General features: G+C 45.6%; 1 protein-coding gene across 2 annotated transcripts in view; it reads left to right on the top strand.

Annotated features, from left to right (window-relative positions):
• LOC135911067 (phosphatidylcholine translocator ABCB4-like) overlaps positions 1-19474 on the top strand; it is a 350943-nt gene that overhangs the window by 273215 nt on the left and 58254 nt on the right. For both annotated transcript variants that reach the window (XM_065443154.1, XM_070532589.1), the window contains exon 24: positions 18409-18565. In XM_065443154.1, the coding sequence (XP_065299226.1) occupies positions 18409-18565 (157 nt within the window). The remainder of the gene's footprint in view (positions 1-18408; positions 18566-19474) is intronic.

Raw genomic sequence — 19474 nt, 5'->3', positions numbered from 1 at the left:
GGAATGACGGAAAGCTGTAAAGAATGCCCAAGAACATTTGTATTTTTGTTTCATCAACTGTAAGAAAGCCCTTGACTCAGATTATCACTACAAGCTCTGGAATATGGGAACTCTGAGGAAAACGAGAACTCCGAACACCTCCAAAATTCTACTAAAAAACCTTTACAAAGGACAAAGAAAGCTTCTTAAGACGAATGGTAATAGCACATACATGTTCAAGGTCCAAAATATGGCCAAGTAAGCTTGCATTGTCGCTCTGCATTTATTTATTTATACACAGATTATCTAGTCAGAAACTGCGAGTTGAAAGTGTCAATAAGAGTGAAAACTGCAGGAATATAGGTAGGCAATCGCTCTATATTGAGTTACCCATCGCGATCAGGAAAACACTTCTATCGCAGACAAATCAAAGAAGTTTTTCGGCATGTAACATTTACGGAATGAGCTGCAATAACTTCCCGAAGCTCCCTGCCGACTGTACCTACTGAGTTGCTCCTTTCTGCTATCAAAGCGACCGCATCGTGCACGTTACTATTATTCGAAACACGCATAGTAGTATGGGCTCTGTACTACAGAGAAAAAAAGAAAAAAACCATTGTCGTGCGAAAGGATAAGAAAATATGATGAGACAGTTTAGAGTATAACGCACATCATAAGAAAAATCACGTAGCGACAACAGTAGCAAAGTTCACAATACATATCTTCATCATGTAAGAAAGGGTCGCAGTTCACACCCATCTATTTCCTCTACATTCGCACTTACATTAGTTTCGCGGGTTTTCGTTTGTACTCAAGAAGATGACGAGCGCTCATTCTCAAATGATGAAAACAAGTATTGCAAGTTCGGCGGCAAATGGGACGTCAATAGGTTTCCCGCGCGAAGCAGAAGCTTACGAAGCAGACGCTGTAGACGCGAAGCAGACGCTGTAGCTTAAAGGAGGCGTCGTATAAGCGCTTTCCAACCATAGAGCTAGGCCGCTTCCAAGGTCGCATATTTTACGCGCGGCTCAGCGCTATTGCTTGGCGGCCCGTCTCACCACTGCAAATTGGTCTTTGAGCGAAAGTCTAAGTCAATGCACCCTCCTCACATCCTACGTCTCAGCCTTGCGCGGCATATCAGTACCAGGTCAGTCTCGTTCGGAAAGACTTCTCCGATGCATTGGACAGGCAGTCGAGACCGTGAGTTGTTTGGTGTGCCGCCTTGAACACGCTACCAGTAAATTCCCGTTAAGCGCTGAAAGTTTATTTCTTCTCATCTTTTTTTTTCAGACTACATTTAAATATTGTTCAATTTCGCCGAAAATGTATCATATATCTAGCCGCGTTCATGGCCGCATGTGTACGGGTGACTCCGAAACCACGATGATGGAAACTTTGAGCAATACGACGCCGCGTCACCTGCGCACGTGCGACTCCGAAACTACGCCAGTGGCCCTCGGTACCCAGCAGCTGCGGAGCACCTGACCAAGGCGGCGTTCAGACCTGTAATGCAGCAGAGGGTGCTAAGAATCTCTGGATCCGGACAGGCCGCCAATGAAAACTGACCTTTGCAACGTTTAACACCCGAACCCTCTCGAGTGAGGCTATAGCTTAGCAGGACTCCTTGAGAAATTATCAGACATTGTTTGGGATATCATCGGCCTTAGAAAGATTGGAAGAACTGGTGAGGCTTATACATTGCTGAATAACGGACGTTATGTGTTCTGCTATAGAGGTCTCCTAGATAAGAAGCAATAGGAGGTAGGATTCCTAATCCAAAAGGCATAACGGGCAACACTGACGAATTCTACAGCTTAATGAAGAGGGTAGCTGTAGTCGTAATCAAACATAATAAGAGGTTTAGATTAAAGGTAGTACAAGCCTACGCTCCAACATACAGTCACGATGATGAGGTAGTAGAGCAACTTTAGGAAGATGTTGAATTAGTGATGAGAAAAGTGCAAACTCAATATACTGTAGTAATGGGCGACTTCATTGAAAAAGTGGGGGAAAAGCAGGCTGGTGAACAAGCAATTGGCAACTACAGCGTCGATTCTAGGAACGCTAGAGGAGAGAAGCTAGTAGAATTCGCAGAAAGGAATAAGCTTCGAATAATTAACACCTTTTACAGGAAGCGTGGCAACAGAAAGCGGACCTGGAAAAGCCCTAATGGAGAAACAAGGAATGAAGTTGACTTCATACTTTCTGCTGATCCCAGCATTCTGCAGGATGTAGAAGTGATAAGTAGGGTAAAGCGCAGTGATCGTAGTTTAGTGAGGGCTAGGATTCACTCAATTTGAAGAGAAAAAGAGCTAAATTGGTCAACGAGAAACATGTTAACCTAGAGGCAGTAAGGGTAACAGACAAATTCAGGCTGGTACTTGCAAACAAATATGCTGCCTTAGAACAGAGAGATGGTGATGACAGAGCTAATGAATGAAACCGTAACTAAACTGGCTTCAGAGGCAGCAATTGAAGTGGGAGGCAAGGCACCACGGCAACCAGTAAGCAAGCTCTCCCAAGTAAGAATGGACCTAATAAAGAAACGACAAAAAAATTAAAGTGTCCAACTCAAGAGAGAGGAAACAATTCGCGGAACTGTCAAAACTGATCAACTAGGCGAAAATAAGGGATATTTGAAACTATAACGTGAGAAAGGCTGAAGAAGAGAGAGAGAGAAAGGCAAAGGAAAGACAGGGAGGTTAACCAGAGATTATCGCCGGTTGGCTACACTGTACTGGGGGAGGGGCAAGGAGATGCAATATGTGAGAAAGAAGGAAGGATGGAAAACAGGAAAAAACCTAAGCACACACACGCACCTACACACGAACTATTTCTGTGGGCACTGTCACGCAGCCCGCAAAGGCATTCCTAGTCTTACGCAGTGTTACCATACAGTCCTACGTCACACAGTGTACAGTCACAATTTGTCAGAAAGTCCCGTGTCTTTCAAGTATCGCAGCAGCGCCTTCACAACCATTATTTTAACAGAGCGACCTTCGTCCCCATGGTTCAACAGCACACTAAAACGACTAAACAATAAAAAGAAACGATTGTTTCGTAAAGCCAAGCGTTCCAATACCGCTCCGGCCTGGGAAAAATATTACGTCACTGAAAAGGAGTTTGATTCCTTGGTCGCAACAGCTAAACGAACCTTCTACTCAACTACACTCCCTAACATGCTGCAAAAGAATCCCAAACAATTCTGGAAATACATTAACCCAAATAACCGTAAACCATTACTATTATATGATAACGATAATAACCATGTTTCAGACCATAAAGTATCTGAAGTACTAAACTCTGTCTTCTCTTCCGTGTTCACTTCTGAACCTAACACTGACCTCCCAGACTGTCCTTACCTCAACAACCCACCATGCCTGACATAACAATCGAAGCACATGGTGTCACCAAGCTAATTGAATCCCTCAAATTAACATCCTCAGCCGGCATCGACGGCATCAATTCCAAAATGCTTAAGAACACCGCGCACATCTCTAGTGTATTTTTGTATCATATCTTTCAGCAATCATTATCATCTGGAGTGGTGCCGCAAGACTGAAAAATAGGTAAGATAATTCCAGTACCAAAGAAAGGATCATCGTCATCGTGCCACAATTACCGTCCAATTTCCCTCATCAGTGTTTGTTCTAAACTAATGGAGCAATAATTTATTCTCATATTGTAAACTTCCTAAAATCCGCTAATTTCTTTAATCCTAATCAACACGGTTTTCAGAAAGGCATTTCCTGCGAGACTCAACTATCCCTATTCGTTAATGACATCAGCTCTTGACAAGGCTTTCGACAAGGTTCCTCATGAACGGCTCTTTCTAAAACTATCATGTCTTAATCTTAATCCTCGTGTTCTCCAATGGATACGCAACTTTCTCACTCACCGTCAACAGTTCATTTACGCTAACCAATGCTCTTCTACCTTATCACCCGTTATCTCTGGTGGCCACTACTCTTCTTAATATACATTAACGACTTACCGATAGGTTGTTCTTCCAAAATTCTTTTATTTGCTGATGATTGTGTCATATATCGTCCTATTACTAACGACGCTGATTCTCGCGCTCTCCAGTCCGACCTTAACGTCATTGAAACTTGGTGTAATAATTGGCTAATGTCCCTCAACGTCAAAAAAACGTCACTACTTACTTCCCATCGTCGTCAATCATTTATTTCAGCTAATTACATTATCGCCGGTTCGGAAATATGTGCTGTGACTTCATATAAATACCTAGGCGTTAACTTGTCCAATAACCTCAGTTAGTCCTCGCACATTTGCAAGATTAGCAATGATGCCAATCGTGTACTAGGCTACCTGCCCCGTAATCTACGTCTTGTTCCGCACTCTATAGCTATAGTATCCATCTATAGCTATAGTCGGCGGATCCTGTTGAGAATCTGCTGAGTGCGGCTACTGATGCGAACGGTCGTACGACGGATGGCACGCAAAATGCCACCATGTGTATCGCGTTAAGCCCCGACGGCGGGTAGTTGCACCTCAAGTGGCGCCATCTCTCGAGGCGACGCCAAACCCGCGCCGCAGAACTCGCGGACCGCTGGCGTTCAGCGCTCTGCGCCAGAAGATGACCAGGAAGTGTATAGGTCCCTGTATCTGCCTTTGGAACGTCGCACTTGGAAATGACAAAACTTCAGGGCACTAGAAATTACAGCTTGAGTAATATTGTGAACAAGCATTAGGAACAACTCGGAAGCAATACTTTTGTAACTTATCTAGGCAGTAACTAGCGTATGTAATGTGGTCCTGTAAGAAGACTTGGGGGCCGGAGACAGAATGTTTAGCTTTAGTTGGTTGCCCGGATGGTCTAGTTTTGTTCCCGCAACTTGCCCGAATGTTCTCGCTGATCAAATCGGAGATGCTCAACTTAAGATTTCGATCATGGACATAGACAAGAAATTAACTTCTCTCCTTCCTTTGAATGAAAAGGTAGAGGGAATAGATAGGGCAATTCAGTTGCTGTCGGATCACTTTGATAAAATTCAGGAACGCTTGAGCGGGCAAGACAGGGAAATAAAGATTATAAAATGCAAGATCGACAAACTCGAGAAGGAGGATACAGCTAAGGGTCTCGCCCAGCTTCAGATTGATTTTGATGACCTCGAGTTGCGCAGCCGACGTCTGATTGTTGTAGTACATGGAATTCCTGAGACTACAGGCGAAAATCTTCTAAATAAGGTAAATGATCTTGCGAAAACCTTGAATTTAATGGAACTTGCTCCGGCTGATATTTCCGCTATTCACAGGATGACATCAAGGCCAGGCAGAGAGCGTGGAGTGATCCTTCGCTTTGTCCACCAGGACCTTCTAGATACGTAGCTTGAAAAAAGAAAATCCTTCAGGCAGAAACAAGATCATGTTTACATAACTGAGAATGTGACCAAGTGTTCCCGGGCTCTTACTAGCAGGGAAAACCTGGGCTAGGAGAGTTGGCTATGGCTTTGCATGGCATTCAAATGGGAAGGTCTTGGTGCGTAGAAAGAGTGGAGAACGTGCGCAGGTCATCAGGTGTGAGGACGTCTTGTCAGCGCTGAGCAATTGATGTTTGTTTTTGAACTGTTCCTTAGTTGCTTCTTTTACTGCTCTTTAAAATGGATGACCTCGGATATATCGCCCTTCGTGAGTTGGTGAAGCGGCTTGAAAGTGTACAAAGAGGATTTCTTCGATGCTTCCATTTAAGTGTACAATCAAATGGAAACAAAGTAAATGAACTCGAGTGTGTGTTTAACCAAATGAAAGGTTTTGATGTACATAGTTATGCTAACAGAAACCTGGCAGTCGGATATTTCAGAAGAATTTGAAGTGCCTAATATGAAAACGTTCTCTGTTTTGAGGCAAAGTCATCGAGGGGGTGGTGTCACTATGTTACTTGATAATTCTTTACCAGCCGTATTGCTCGAAAATATTACTTTAGTTACTGCTCATTACGAGACGTTGTGTGTTCACTTTCGAGATGTCATATTTGCTCTATGTTACTGGGCACCTGATGATAGCCTGTCTGATTGTTTGCTTTTTTAGATGTTTTCTTAGCATTTGTAAATCAATGCCAATACACCGTTATATTGGGTGGTGATTTCAATATTGACATAGGGCATGGCGGCACGAACAAGTCTGACTTTGAAACTACTATTGCATGCAACGGTTGCGAACACATTATAAATAGACCCACTAGAATTACTCTGTCTTCGGAGACCACCATAGACTTATTTATCACAAACTGTGATCTGTCGTGCGTTACCTGTGCTGTCCTTACGTATCCTATTAGTGATCACATGGCGATATGTTGTTCTGCAAAAACAGGTGCACCTACGTTAATTCAGAGTGACATTCCTTATAGTTATCAGCATGTCTCGCCAGCTGCTTTAGATGCCTTCCGTTCATAGATTGGCACTTTGCATTGGGACAAAGCTTTTAACTCAAATGATGCGAATGCAGCCTACGTCGCTTTTTTAGAATCTTTTATTTGTATATACAAAAACACTTCCCTTATAAACAACGGAATAAACGTAAAGATTGTCGTAAACCTTGGATGACGCGCGAACTCCTACGTAATATTGACAAAAAAGGCAGATTCTTTCGGAAATTCACGCATACGCACGACGAGGTGAACCTAATTACTTTCAAGCAGTTCCGAAATGCCTTAAGTAAAGAAATGAAGAAACCAAAGGAGCTGCATCACATACAAGCATTTACTTTGTGCTCAAAACGAGCAGATATTTTATAGAGTAAGAATAAACTCTTTGATGGGCCGAAATCCGAGAACAGAACAAATTAAGGAGGTTCTCCATGATGGAAACTTGGTCAGTGGAGAGGATATGGCCAATGTTCTTAATGATTACTTCGTTTACAGAGACTTCACCGAGAGATCACCCGCTGCTTGCCGAACTCTGGGTTCAGAAACTACAAACACGTTTTTCTTAGCAGCTACTATAGAACCAGAAGTCCGCACAGTATTCCTCGGCTTAAGAAACAGTCGCAGCTGCGACGCAGATGGCATGCAAATAAAACCAGTGAAATATGTTATTGATCAGATTAGTCCAGCACTAACACACATATTTAATCTCTGTATTTCGACAGGGGTTTTTCCTTCGAAAATGCAAACTTCACGCGTAATAGCTCTCTACAAAAAGGGGAACAAGCATAACGTTGCCAATTATCGACCGATATCTATTCTCCCCGTACTTTCTAAAGGTTTAGAAAAAGTTATTTTTACTCGCCTATCCTGTTTTTCCTCCAAATATGTCCTGAGAAAATCACAATATGGCTTCCAAAAACATAAATCTATAGAACTCGCCCTACTGGATCAAAAAGAATACATCCTACAACAGTTTGAACAAAAAATAAAGTAGTCGGAGTTTTTGTGGATTTCACACAAGCATTTGACTACATTCACCACGGCATTTTATTTGAAAAAGTAAACCATTATGGCATTCGTGGGCTCCCACTCGCGTTACTTAAAAGCTATCTTGCGCATAGATGTCAATTTGTTTCTATAAATGATTTCGTATCAGATAAGAAGATAATTTCAGGTGTACCACAGGGGAGCATTCTTGCTCCTTGATTGTTCACTTTATATTGTCACCCAGCTACGGCAACTAAAACAGTTTAGCACCGACAGATTGGGAAAAAACGTCAGCCTTTTGCGATGGCTGGTCCTCGGAGAGCCCGCGCGCAACTACGAACTTAGTCGTTCTCGCCTTAAGGGTCCCGTGTCAACACGTGCAAACTTATTCCGCGTCATTGCTCCCCTCTCAAAAGCGACCGGCCCGGTCGCTTCAAGGGCAGCGGGCGCGCACTATGGGCAAGAATGCCAACATGAAAAGACAAAAGAAAACATACAGGAATGTACACAATGCTAAAGCGGTTTGTGAGGGTTGCTTAGCCCTGGCGTGCGTAGTACGGATTCATCCGTACTACGTGGACGACTTCAGCACGGAGACGGCGTCGGTTCGCACCAGGATCAGAGCTTGGAGGCACCACCTCGTAGTTCACGTCACTGAGGCGGCGTACAACTTCGTAGGGGCCGAAGTAGCGGCGCAACAATTTCTCTGAGAGCCCACGGTGTCGCATAGGTGTCCACACCCACACGCCGTCGCCTGGTAAGTACTGGACATTCCGTCGGGTCTGGTTGTAACGGTAGGCGTCGGTATTCTGCTGGGTGCGGATGCGATTCCGAGCAAGCTGGCGAGCTTCCTCGGCTTTCTCAACGAAATCTTCAGTGGTGTCGTTCCTTGTAGTTCGGTGGTCTACCGGGAGCATGACGTCTAAAGGGGTGGTAACGCGACGTCCGTAAACAAGCTCGAATGGTGTAAACTCGGTGGTCTCCTGCACAGCGGTATTGTAAGCAAACGTGACGTATGGCAAAATTTCATCCCATGTTTTGTGTTCCACATCAATGTACATGGAGAGCATGCCGGCTAATGTTCTGTTTAGGCGCTCTGTTAAGCCGTTAGTTTGGGGATGATAGGCTGTGGTTTTTCGGTGGTCGGTGTGCGTCAGGGTGACGACTTGTTGCAATAACTCCGCTGTAAACGCTGCACCGCGGTCAGTAGTGAGTACAGTGGGTGCACCGTGGCTAAGCACGATGTTGTGGACGAAGAAGCTGGCGACTTCAGCAGCAGTTCCCCGCGGCACAGCTTTCGTCTCCGCATAGCGAGTTAAATAGTAAGTTGCCACGATTATCCACTTATTTTGCAAGGATGAGGTGGGGAACGGCCCAAGAAGGTCCATTCCAACTTGCTGGAACGGCGCCGGAGGGGGATCCAAAGGCTGAAGGAGGCCGGCAGGCTTGACGGGTGGAACTTTACGCCTCTGACAGTCACGACACGTTCGCACATAGCACTGAACCGACGAAAATAGGTGCGGCCAATAGTATTTTTGCCGTATGCGCACTAATGTCCTCGCGAAGCCTAAGTGACCGGCACAGGGATCGTCGTGACACGCCTGTAAAACTTCATCGCGCAGTGCCGTCGAAACGACAAGAAGGAACGTATCCTGGCTGTTCTCGAAATTTTTCTTGTACAGGACATTGTTTCGCAGGCAGTACGACGTCAATCCTCGTGAAAGTGGGCGTGGGACAACAACGTCAGCTCCCTCGAGATATCGGATGACTGGAAGCAGCTCAGAGTCGGCACGTTGATAGTCAGCCATGCGCACCACGTCGACGACACCAAGAAACGGCAAATCTAGCTCCAAGTCGGAGGATGTCAAGGAAATAGGAGCACGTGCAAGCAGTCAGCGTCGCTATACTTATGGCCGGATCTGTAGACAACAATTATGTCGTATTCCTGGAGGCGGAGGCTCCAACGAGCGAGGTGATCTGACTGGTCTCGTAGATTGGCAAGCCAGCAGAGCGAGTGGTGATCACTGACCACTCGAAATGGCCGGCCGTATAAGTAGGGTCGGAACTTGCTGATGGCCCACACGACTGCTAAGCATTCTTTTTCGGTCGTTGAATAATTAGCTTCAGCTTTTGTCAGACTACGACTCGCGTACGCAATTACACGTTCTGCGCCATCTTTCCATTGAACCAGAATGGCCCCGAGTACTACGTTACTGGCGTCGGTGTGTATTTCAGTTGCCGCGGTGTCATCAAAATGCGCCAGCACTGGAGCGGATTGAAGGCGTTTACGCATTTCGGTGAAGGCCTGCTCTTGTTCTTCCGTCCACGCAAAGGGCACATCTTGTCGCGTCAGTCTCGTGAGCGGTTCAGCAATCCTTGAGAAGCCTTCAACGAAACGACGGTAGTAAGCGCAGAGGCCCAGGAACCGCTGAACAGCCTGTTTGTCTTTAGGACGAGGAAACTCGGCGACGGCGGCGAGTTTTTCTGGGTCTGGTCGTACTCCTTGGGAGCTGACCACGTGGCCTAGAAACTTGAGTTCCTGGAAGCCAAAGTAACATTTTTCAGGCTTGATGGTGAGGTTGGCCTTGCGTATTGCGGTAAGAATACTTCGTAGCCGGGCGAGATGTTCATCGAACGCGCTGGAAAACACAACACACAACGCGCTGGAAAACACACACGTCTAGGTACACTAGACACGTCTGCCACTTTAGTCCAACGAGTACAGTGTCCATCATTCGTTGGAACGTAGCAGGAGCGGAACAGAGACCGAAAGGCAGCACTTTAAATTCGTGCAGCCCATCGGGAGTCACGAAGGCGGTTTTTTCACGGTCACGCTCGTCCACTTCGATTTGCAAGTAGCCTGACTTTAGGTCTAACAAAGTAAAGAACTGAGCATGACGCAGACGGTCCAAAGCGTCATCGATCCGTGGCAGGGGATAAACGTCGCGTTTGGTGACTCGGTTAAGCCGTCTGTAGTCCACGCAGAAGTGGAGTGTGTTGTCTTTCTTTTTTACTAGTACGACAGCCGATGCCCACGGACTTGTTGACGGCTGGATGACGTCATCATTTAGCATTTCTTGAACTTGACGCTTAATCGCCTCCCGCTCCATAGGTGACACGCGATACGGATGCTGACGAACAGGCCGCGCCGACTTCTCTGTAACGATCCGGTGTTGCGTAACGGAAGTGCGCTGGACTTTGGATTCCGTCGAGAAACAGCCGGAGAATTCTGTCAGTAGGCCCAGCAGCTGATCCTTCTGTACATCTGCTAAGTCAGCATTAATGTGGACTCGGGTATTCAGACTGGCGTGAGTTGTTGCATCCGGTGAAGTCACTTGTAACGTGCCGATGTCGGAGAAGTCAGCAATGTCGTTCAGGAATGCCGCAGCTGCACCTTGAGGGACGTGCTGATACTCATGGCTGAAGTTTGTCAACAAAACTTGCGAGCACTTATGCTGTATTTGAACAAGGCCCCGGGCGATGCAGATGTGTCTTTTGAGCAGCAGCGGGATATTTGCCTCGGCAATACCCTCATAGCCGTCGAATGCGTCGCAAGTGACGAGGGTCACTACGCTGCTCCGTGGCGGCACCGTGAGGTTCTCGTCAACAATCCTCAAGGCGTTGACATACGTGTCGTCAGTGCTGCTCCCTGCTAAGGCCTGCGCCGTCGAAAACGTTACCCGCGACTTTTGTAAGTTAATCACAGCTCCATTAGCCTGCAGAAAGTCCATTCCCAGAATTAGGTCCCTCGAACAGCTTGGGAGGGTAACGAAATCTCCGAGGTACGTAAACCCACGAATGCTCACGCGCGCTGTGCATCTTCCTACCGGGGTTATCAGGTGGCCTCCTGCAGTGCGAATCTGCGACCCAGTCCACTTGGTAGAAACTTTCTTCAGCTTGCAGGCAAGGTCCATGCTCATAACTGAGGTGTCTGCTCCAGTGTCGATTAACGCCGTTATTTCTTCGTCGTCTATGGTGACGGGAATGTTCGACGCTACTACCTCTCGTAAGGTGTTTGACTCCGTCTGTACGTCTGCGTCATTCTGTTTTCGTCGTTGCTGTCGTAGTGGAGGATCTTGCGTACGGTCGTCGTCAGTGGCCTCACCTCCGTAGGTCGCTGAACTCAGTTTTCCCGACCCGCCGAGCTAGGCGAGCGGCGCCTCAGAGCACCGCGAGTAAAGGCTTGGCTTGGTGATGGTGACCTGTAACGAGCAGGAGACGACGAACGGGGCTCCTGCCATCGCTGATCAGCATTGCGACGATTCGCGACAAAACTCTCTATTTCCGGCGGCTGCTCACCAGGTCGCGGACGAAGCGCACTCGGCGAGAATCCACAGAGCCCCACATGACGATAAGGACACATTCTGTAGATGTGTGCGGCTTCGCCACAATTAAAACAAAGGGGCTTGTAGTCTGTGGTACGCCAGACGTCGCTCTTCCGAGTCCTTGCTTCGGCGATGTGCGGTGGGCTGCGAGGCGGCCTGAAGCTTACGTCCATTTGTTGAGTGGGGTGTACCATGCTGCACGCACTTGAGGGCGACGGACGGCGTACTGCTTCAGCGTAACTCATTTCGGCGTGCGGTCCCTGCTGTGGTGCCTCGTACTGTCCAGGAATATGGACGGCCTGTCGTACTTCGGCGCGCACCATTTCCGCAATGGAAAGTTGTCCCACAGGGGCAGTGGTCGTCTGCATCTTCTGCAGTTCCTCCTTGACGACAGCCCTGATGAGTTCTCGCAGAGCGCCAACGTCGTTACCGAGGGTAACGGCAGAGAGCTCCCTTGAAATCATGGCGTCGCGGTTGTTTTGCGTGGCCCGCTGTTGAAGGGCCTTTTCCATGGTAGTGGCTTCGTCATGGAACTCTGCAAGTGTCGCCGGCGGATTTCGAATGAGGCCAGCAAAGATTTCCTCTTTGACGCCGCGCATGAGATGGCGCACCTTCTTTGTTTCAGTCATCAAAGGGTCCGCACGTCTGAAAAGCCGATTCATGTCTTCTACGTACGCCGTCACTCGCTCATTCGGGCCTTGAATTCTTGCCTCCAACGCTAACTCCGCCCTCTCCTTCCTGTCCGCCCTGGCGAAGGCATTGAGGAACTGCCTACGAAATTCTTCCCATGACGTCAGTGTCGCCTCGTGGTTCTCAAACCATGTTTTCGCGGAATCCTCAAGAGCGAAGTACACGTAACGTAGCTTACGCTCGTGGTTCCAGTCGTTGAGGTTGGCAACCCGGTCAAAATGGTCAAGCCAGTCATCGGCGTCCTCTGAAGCACTTCCGTGGAACAGATTCGGCGTCCGAATGTGATGGACGACAACGTGCGATGCTGCAGGAGTGGCAGGAGGTGGTTGGGTCGTCATTCTAGTTCGTTCGGGTAGCAGACCGTGCTGTGGCTGGAGTCCCTGGAGGCGTCGGCTGGCACGTACGTGCACAGGGGTAAGCTCGGTTGAACTACTCGCCGGGCTTAGGTCTGGGGTATGCTCCGGAGATCTTAACATCGACTGTACCCCGCACGTCCACCAGAAGTGTCGCCCAGCTATGGCAACTAAAACAGTTTAGCACCGACAGATTGGGAAAAAACGTCTGCCTTATAGCGATAGCTGGTCCTGGGAGAGCCCGCGCGCAACCACGAACTTCGTCGTTCTCGCCTTAAGGGCCCCGTGTCAACACGTGCAAACTTATTTCGCGTCAATATGTTAATGACATAGTCCATATCTCCCCAGAAGTTAAGTTTATTATCTATGCATATAACACGAGTATATTTGTCACCTCAGCATGTGATCACATTCTTTCTAGTAAAGCTAATGACGTCTTACAGAAGTTAGACAACTGGACAAATAACAATAAGGTAAAAATAAATGCAACTAAAACAAAAGCCGTAGTTTTTCATTCGAAAAGTCAACAATTAACTTTCCAGAATAACCTTGTATTTAGAGGCTCAGATATAGAAATAGTGAAGTCAGTGAAAGTACTTGGGGTACATTTCTCCAGTTCTTTGCAATGGGATGACCATGTCAATAATATTCAAATAAAACTAAGTCGGATAACTGGAATATTAAGCCGTATCCGGTACCTTATCCCAAACTCAGTGAGGTTATTGATATACAAATCGCTGTTTAGTTCTTATCTTACCTACTGCTATTTGATTTGCTACAGAAACAAACCTAACGAAATTACTGACAATACAGAAGAAAATACTGAGGCTGATAGACAACGCTATAGTGTAGCACCTAGCGACCTACTATTTAAAAAATATAGGTTAATAAAAGTGAATGACCTATATCAATACAGACTACTAAGAGAGTACTGTCTTAGCTGCAAACGCTCAAACTTTTTGTTCATGGAGATGGCGAATCTTTGCTTAAAGGAAAAGGGCTACCAAACAAGAAATACAGAAATGTGAAATGTTCCTTACTTTCGTACTAATTATGGCTTTCAGATGCTTCGATGTACTCTTCCTCGAATTCTAAATAATTACGCTAGCAAAGGTATAGATGTGTCTTATTCAAGTGTCGCAGAATTAGTGGATCTTTTTGTTGTATAATCTATGTAGCAATTTATTTAGGTGCAGAAGCTTGCAGCCGTTTTCTTCTTTGTATATAAGCTATGTATAAAATATGTTTTCAGTTTTCCTTTATGTCTTGATCTTCAACTAAAACAATGTGTCACTTTAAAAAAGAAAAGAAAAAGTGCTGTGATATTGTGACATCCCTCAGCTGCTGCCATTGCTCACAAAGGGGGTGGAGGATCCCTCAAGCCGTGATTTGAACGGCTTTTCCCTCCGCCTCCTGTTACACTGTTCTGTGACGAAGCAAACAAATAACTAAATAAATAAATCAGTGCCTGGATAATGGCTCTGGCTTTTGGCTCAAGGTCACTTGGAGGTCGCGGACAACGGAAGCTAAAAGCATTTCATGCTTAAAGAGACTACGGAGATTTACAAGAATGAGAAAAAAGAAATTTGAGGCGGAAATCTGTACGACAGCACCAAGGGAAGTACCTTGCTATTAAGGGCTAGCGCTGGTTGCCTAAGTACAAAATTATACCGAAGCAAATATTCGCATCTACATGAAGCAAGTGTGTGCCGCAACGAAAATCCGGAATGCACTCAGCACATCCTAATTTAATGCGAAGGGATTCACACAGTGAGACCCGTGGGTAACGTACACCTTCCAGAAGCGCTTGTATTTGAGGTGGACGGAAGCATCAAACGATCAGCAGTCGAGATAAACATGAGGAGTTTGGAGCATTGGTGGGGGAAAAAATGAGAGAAGGGATTGATACGACCGGATCCGTTGCAGGCATAGTTAGGGCTACAAGGCAGATATAGAAGTTTTGAAGAAGAAAAAAAAAGGTTAAAGAGATGTATACGAAAATGCTAGAATGAAAGGATGTATAGCATACCTGTGTGACTCTAGCAGGCTAGGTGACTATATTCGACCGCCACGCTTCAAAGGGGATGCCAGTAAATCATCAACAGTTGTCTGGCTTGCTGTGTCAAGCCATGCTGCCTCCGCGTTGTGTTATAAAAAAACGTGCAATAAGCTCGAGCGCTGCAGTTACCCTTGCTGTCCTTCTCAATGCTTCGCTCTCGGGCAAAACTGCGATTTCTTTTTACTCTATAGCACACGTATGCAAACGTGATCACTTTTACAATCAACTGTCTTGTAAATTACACTATGTTAGGCGTCGGTCGGGAACTGCAGCGCATTACCCAAAATAATTACTACAGGTTACTCGGGCACTGTGTTCGTTCAACAACTATGGCGATGATGAGGGTTAGTACGTGGATTTATCCAGCATTCGTGCCTGTGGCTTCAAACGTTTCTGTCACCTTATTTATTATGTTCTATTTTTTTCTACATGTCTAAGCACCTATAGTTTTCCATACACAGCAAGACCTTCTGTCATGTTACCGTGATACTCGCAGTTATCATTGCGCCATGCGTAATCACTACGAATTAATCAATTTATGACACATTGTGTTGTTGAATAGGATCATAGCGCACTCTCTCAAAGCCGATTGAAAACAGAAAGACCATGTTCAGGCAAATCCACGTATTATACCTATCATTCATTCCTATGCTCGCGTCATCCTATGCTGGCATCAGCCAGCATGCTTACAGCTTCTGCGGATACTATGCCCCCAGAGTTCTCTCCAGTAATAGTTCCGGGAAATTCTGGAAACGTGCATAATTTGATGCCCTTGTTTTTTTTTTTTACAACTGAGGCCAGCATGCACCTTGTTCGGGTTCTTTTATAAGTCATTTGCGCACTTGATTTCAAATATCAGTCACATATGGACAAGAAGGATGAACTGCAAGTGTCAATCACGCGCTGCCAATTTAATGAAATTAAATTCTAATCGCCATTGATGTGTTTATCTCGACGACTAAAGTAACCATTGGACGGATAGTCTGCTTTCTGATTTTTTCTATCAACCGCGTGCTTACATGGTTAAAATAAATATTGTTCCAAGGCTCAACGCAACGTCGAAGGAGAGTACAATCTTGGGGCTGAAGAAGACGACGATGTCAGGGACTTGTCGGCTCTGTCATTGTCTTTTTTATTTATTTATTTATTTATTTATTTATTTATTTATTTATTTATTTATTTATTTATTTATTTATTTGTACCTCAAAGGCCCCATTGAAGGGGTATTACACGAGGGGGGGGGGGGAATTTCAGCAGTACATTGCCTCTATGGACGATCTGATTGGCGATGGTGTTTGGCAGGTCATTCCAGTCTCTTGCTGTATGGACGAAAAATCACGACAGATGCGTAGCAGTGCGGGCACGGGGAGGGTAGACGGCCTTCCAGTGGTTTGCGCGATTGGAAATGTGATGCGCGGGGCTGATGATGGAGTTCAGAGATGGATGATAAAAGAATTTATGAAACAGACACAGTCTGGAAATTTTTCGGTGGCTCGCTAAAGTTGTGAGATGTGCAGTACCATTTAGTTCAGTTACACTTACATGATAGGAATGAGCTGAGTAAATGAAATGAGCTCAGCGATTTTGTACAGATTCGAGAGTAGTGGAAAGGTTATTTTAATGATGGTCCCAGATCTCGCATACATATTCTAATTTGGCACGGATAAGTGTTAAGTAAGCAAGGGATTTCACTGATGGGGGTGTTAGTCGCAGGATTCGTGGAAAGTAACCAAGGACGCGATTTACCACGTTAGTCCCCAGTGATATACGAAAAGACCAGTTTAGATCAGGTGTAAAATGGATGCCTAAATACTTGTAAGTAGATACTGAAACGATTTCTGCATTCCCGATTAGATATCTTGAAGATGGTTGTGAGTGACATCGGTGGAATGATAGCAGAGATTATTTTTTTTTCACGTTTAAGGACATTAGCCATGAATTACACCAGGTTAGTACGTTCTGAATGTCAGACTGAAGAAACAAATGTCATCGGTGTTAGTAATAGGCCGGTAGATGACGCAATCATCAGCAAATATGCGAATGTTAGAACATATGTTAACAGGCAAATCATTAATATATATATAAAAAAGAAGGGGGCCCAAGACGGTGCCCTCAAGTACCCCAGATATAACAGAGGAATAAGAAGATGAACATTTATTAGCAAAGACAAACTGTTGCCGATTAGTGAGAAAGCTCCATATCCAATTAAAAACATGTTCGTTAAGATTGAGACGAGAAAGTTTTATTAATAGTCGTTTATGAGGAACTTTGTCAAAAGCTTTCTCAAAATCGAGGAAGAGGGCGTAAACAGGAATGTTAAGGTCAATGCTAGAGCTAAGGTCGTTAATAAAGAGGGCTAACTGTGTTTCGTAAGATAAACCTTTTGAAAAGCCATGCTTGTTAGGGTGGAAGAAGTTGACGGACACTAGAAATTTTATGATTTGAGAGAAAAATATATGTTCCATTACTTTAGAAGTGACACACGTGATAGATATTGGTCTATAATTATGGCAAGAAGATGAAGGCCCTTTTTGGGGAACTGGGATGACCTTGCCTATTTTCCAGTCATGGGGTATAACGGCTGATGAAAGGGATTGCAGAAAGACATGAGGCAATATGGTGCTAGTTGCATGTTTCATATTTTTTAACACTTTAGTATTAATTCTGTGAACACCACCTGAGGCGGTTAATTTCAAAGAGTCGATTATTTTGACAATACCATCAGGTTCGAAGCTGAAGTCCGGCATAGGTGGAAAGTTAAAGGAAGGGAAATCGGGTAATTTGTTATGTGGTTCATGAGTGAAAACTGAGCTGAATAATAAATTCAAAACTTCCGCAACGTCATGACCTTCAATTAGATTATTATCATCGTCACACAGTGTTATATTTGTGATGAGGTTAGGATTGATAAACTTCCAGAATTGACGTGGGTTCGTATGAATCATGTCGGGTAGAGTAGAAGAAAAAAAATGAGTCTTTAGTTTTGTATACTTGTAGGTTATAGGACCTTTCTGCTTCGTAATACTTTTGTCATGTGGTAGGGCTATAGTTTTTTTTTTTGGCTGCTCAGAAAAGTCTTTCCTTTTTGTTATTCATGCGTTTTAGCACGGAATTGAGCCAAGGTGATTCATGGCGCTCAGTTATGGTGATGGTAGGTATAAATTTTTCAATTAGAGTGTGCATTTTGTTTTTGAACAGTAACCAATTAGTTTCAGGAGCGCAATCATGAAACTCTGTTAGAAACCAGGTTCGGAACGCATCAAGTTCACTGTTGATGCTTTCATAGTCTTCTTGTATAGTCTCCTTGTATGTATAACCTGCAAATAGAATACCCTCTTTTCTTACTCCTTGTGTCACAATAACTAGCAAAATTGTTATTACTATTTCTATAACGATATTTTTCGTGCAACGGCTGTGATCAGCATTCCAAAATGAGTGTACCTGACCGTGTACTTGACACCTAATGCTGACACTGGCCCACACACGCAGTCGGTGTGCAAGTCCAGCAGAGCTGGCGATCGTTACATGTCGCGTCTCGTGGCGTGCGCGGCTCCCCTCTCACTGTCTACGCGCGGTCCAACTTTGCTGGACGTGGCCGTTCTCATGGCCGCGTCCGCTCTCCTCCGGCAGGGTGGTGGAAGGCGTGATTCTGGGCACGGCCATCGTGGGCCAGGCAGTGGCCTACTCGCCCGACTATCACAAGGCCAAGCTCGCCGCGCAGAAGTTATTCCGGCTCATCGATCGCGTGCCCACCCTTGACTTCTCGGACAGGAGCGGCATCACCATGGTCAGTGTGCGCACTAAGCCATCTGCTCGCTGTAGCGACATTTGGAATATCTCGAGCGCCGACTGAGCTGTGCTCGTGAAGTGATTTCAACACAAGCTCTTATTCTGTCCACCGACTATGGCAGGGTTGCACATGAAGGCCGCTTCCGAGAATCGTGGGAATGTTTTTTTTTTTTTTCAAAACTACAACGCACGCATAGAACCCTTGGCAGTGCTGTGATAGATGTTTCTTTAGCAACGTTTGGCAACGATGCGCAAGCTGTCGATTCATAAGGTAAGCACGAACCCGCCCTGCTTGCTTAGTGGCTATGGTGTCGGGCTGCTAAGCACGAGGTCGAGGGATCGAATCCGGGCCACGGCAGCCGCATTTTGATGGGGGCGAAATGCGAGAACAACCATGTACTTAGATCTAGGTGCACGTTAAAGAAACCCAAGTTGTCCAAATTATTCCAGAGTCCCCCACTATGGCGTGCCTCATAATCAGATCGTGGCTTTGGCAAGTAAAACCCCATTATTTTCTTATCTTTTTATTTTAATCGATTCGCAAGACATTTTGCCTATGAGAAGCAGCTACGCTGTCGTGTCATTCACGTATATTTGCATGGCGCATGTTCTGCGCTTCGTGCCTAGACAAAAAGTGCCTACGATATCATGAAGGAGGAAGAACTCGAAAGACGGATATAACTTGGAGGGAGTACTTGCTCAGCCCTCTCCGTACTTCAGTGACCTGCAAACCGCAAACTGCAAACGGAGAGCGCTTGCAACTCTGTTCCCTGTCGCAGCTCACTTCGCATGACTAGTGGGCATACATACTTGGCAGCTAAAAAAGGCACATCTGCGAGGTTCCAATGTGCTGATCCTTTTCTGCGCACTCCTTGTTCAGCGCGCAGTTAGGAGGTATTTGTTATTG

Source organism: Dermacentor albipictus, chromosome 1 (genome assembly GCF_038994185.2).
Source record: "Dermacentor albipictus isolate Rhodes 1998 colony chromosome 1, USDA_Dalb.pri_finalv2, whole genome shotgun sequence".
In the NCBI taxonomy this organism is placed as follows: Eukaryota; Metazoa; Arthropoda; class Arachnida; order Ixodida; family Ixodidae; genus Dermacentor; species Dermacentor albipictus.
This window is presented reverse-complemented; position numbering and strand designations above follow the sequence as displayed.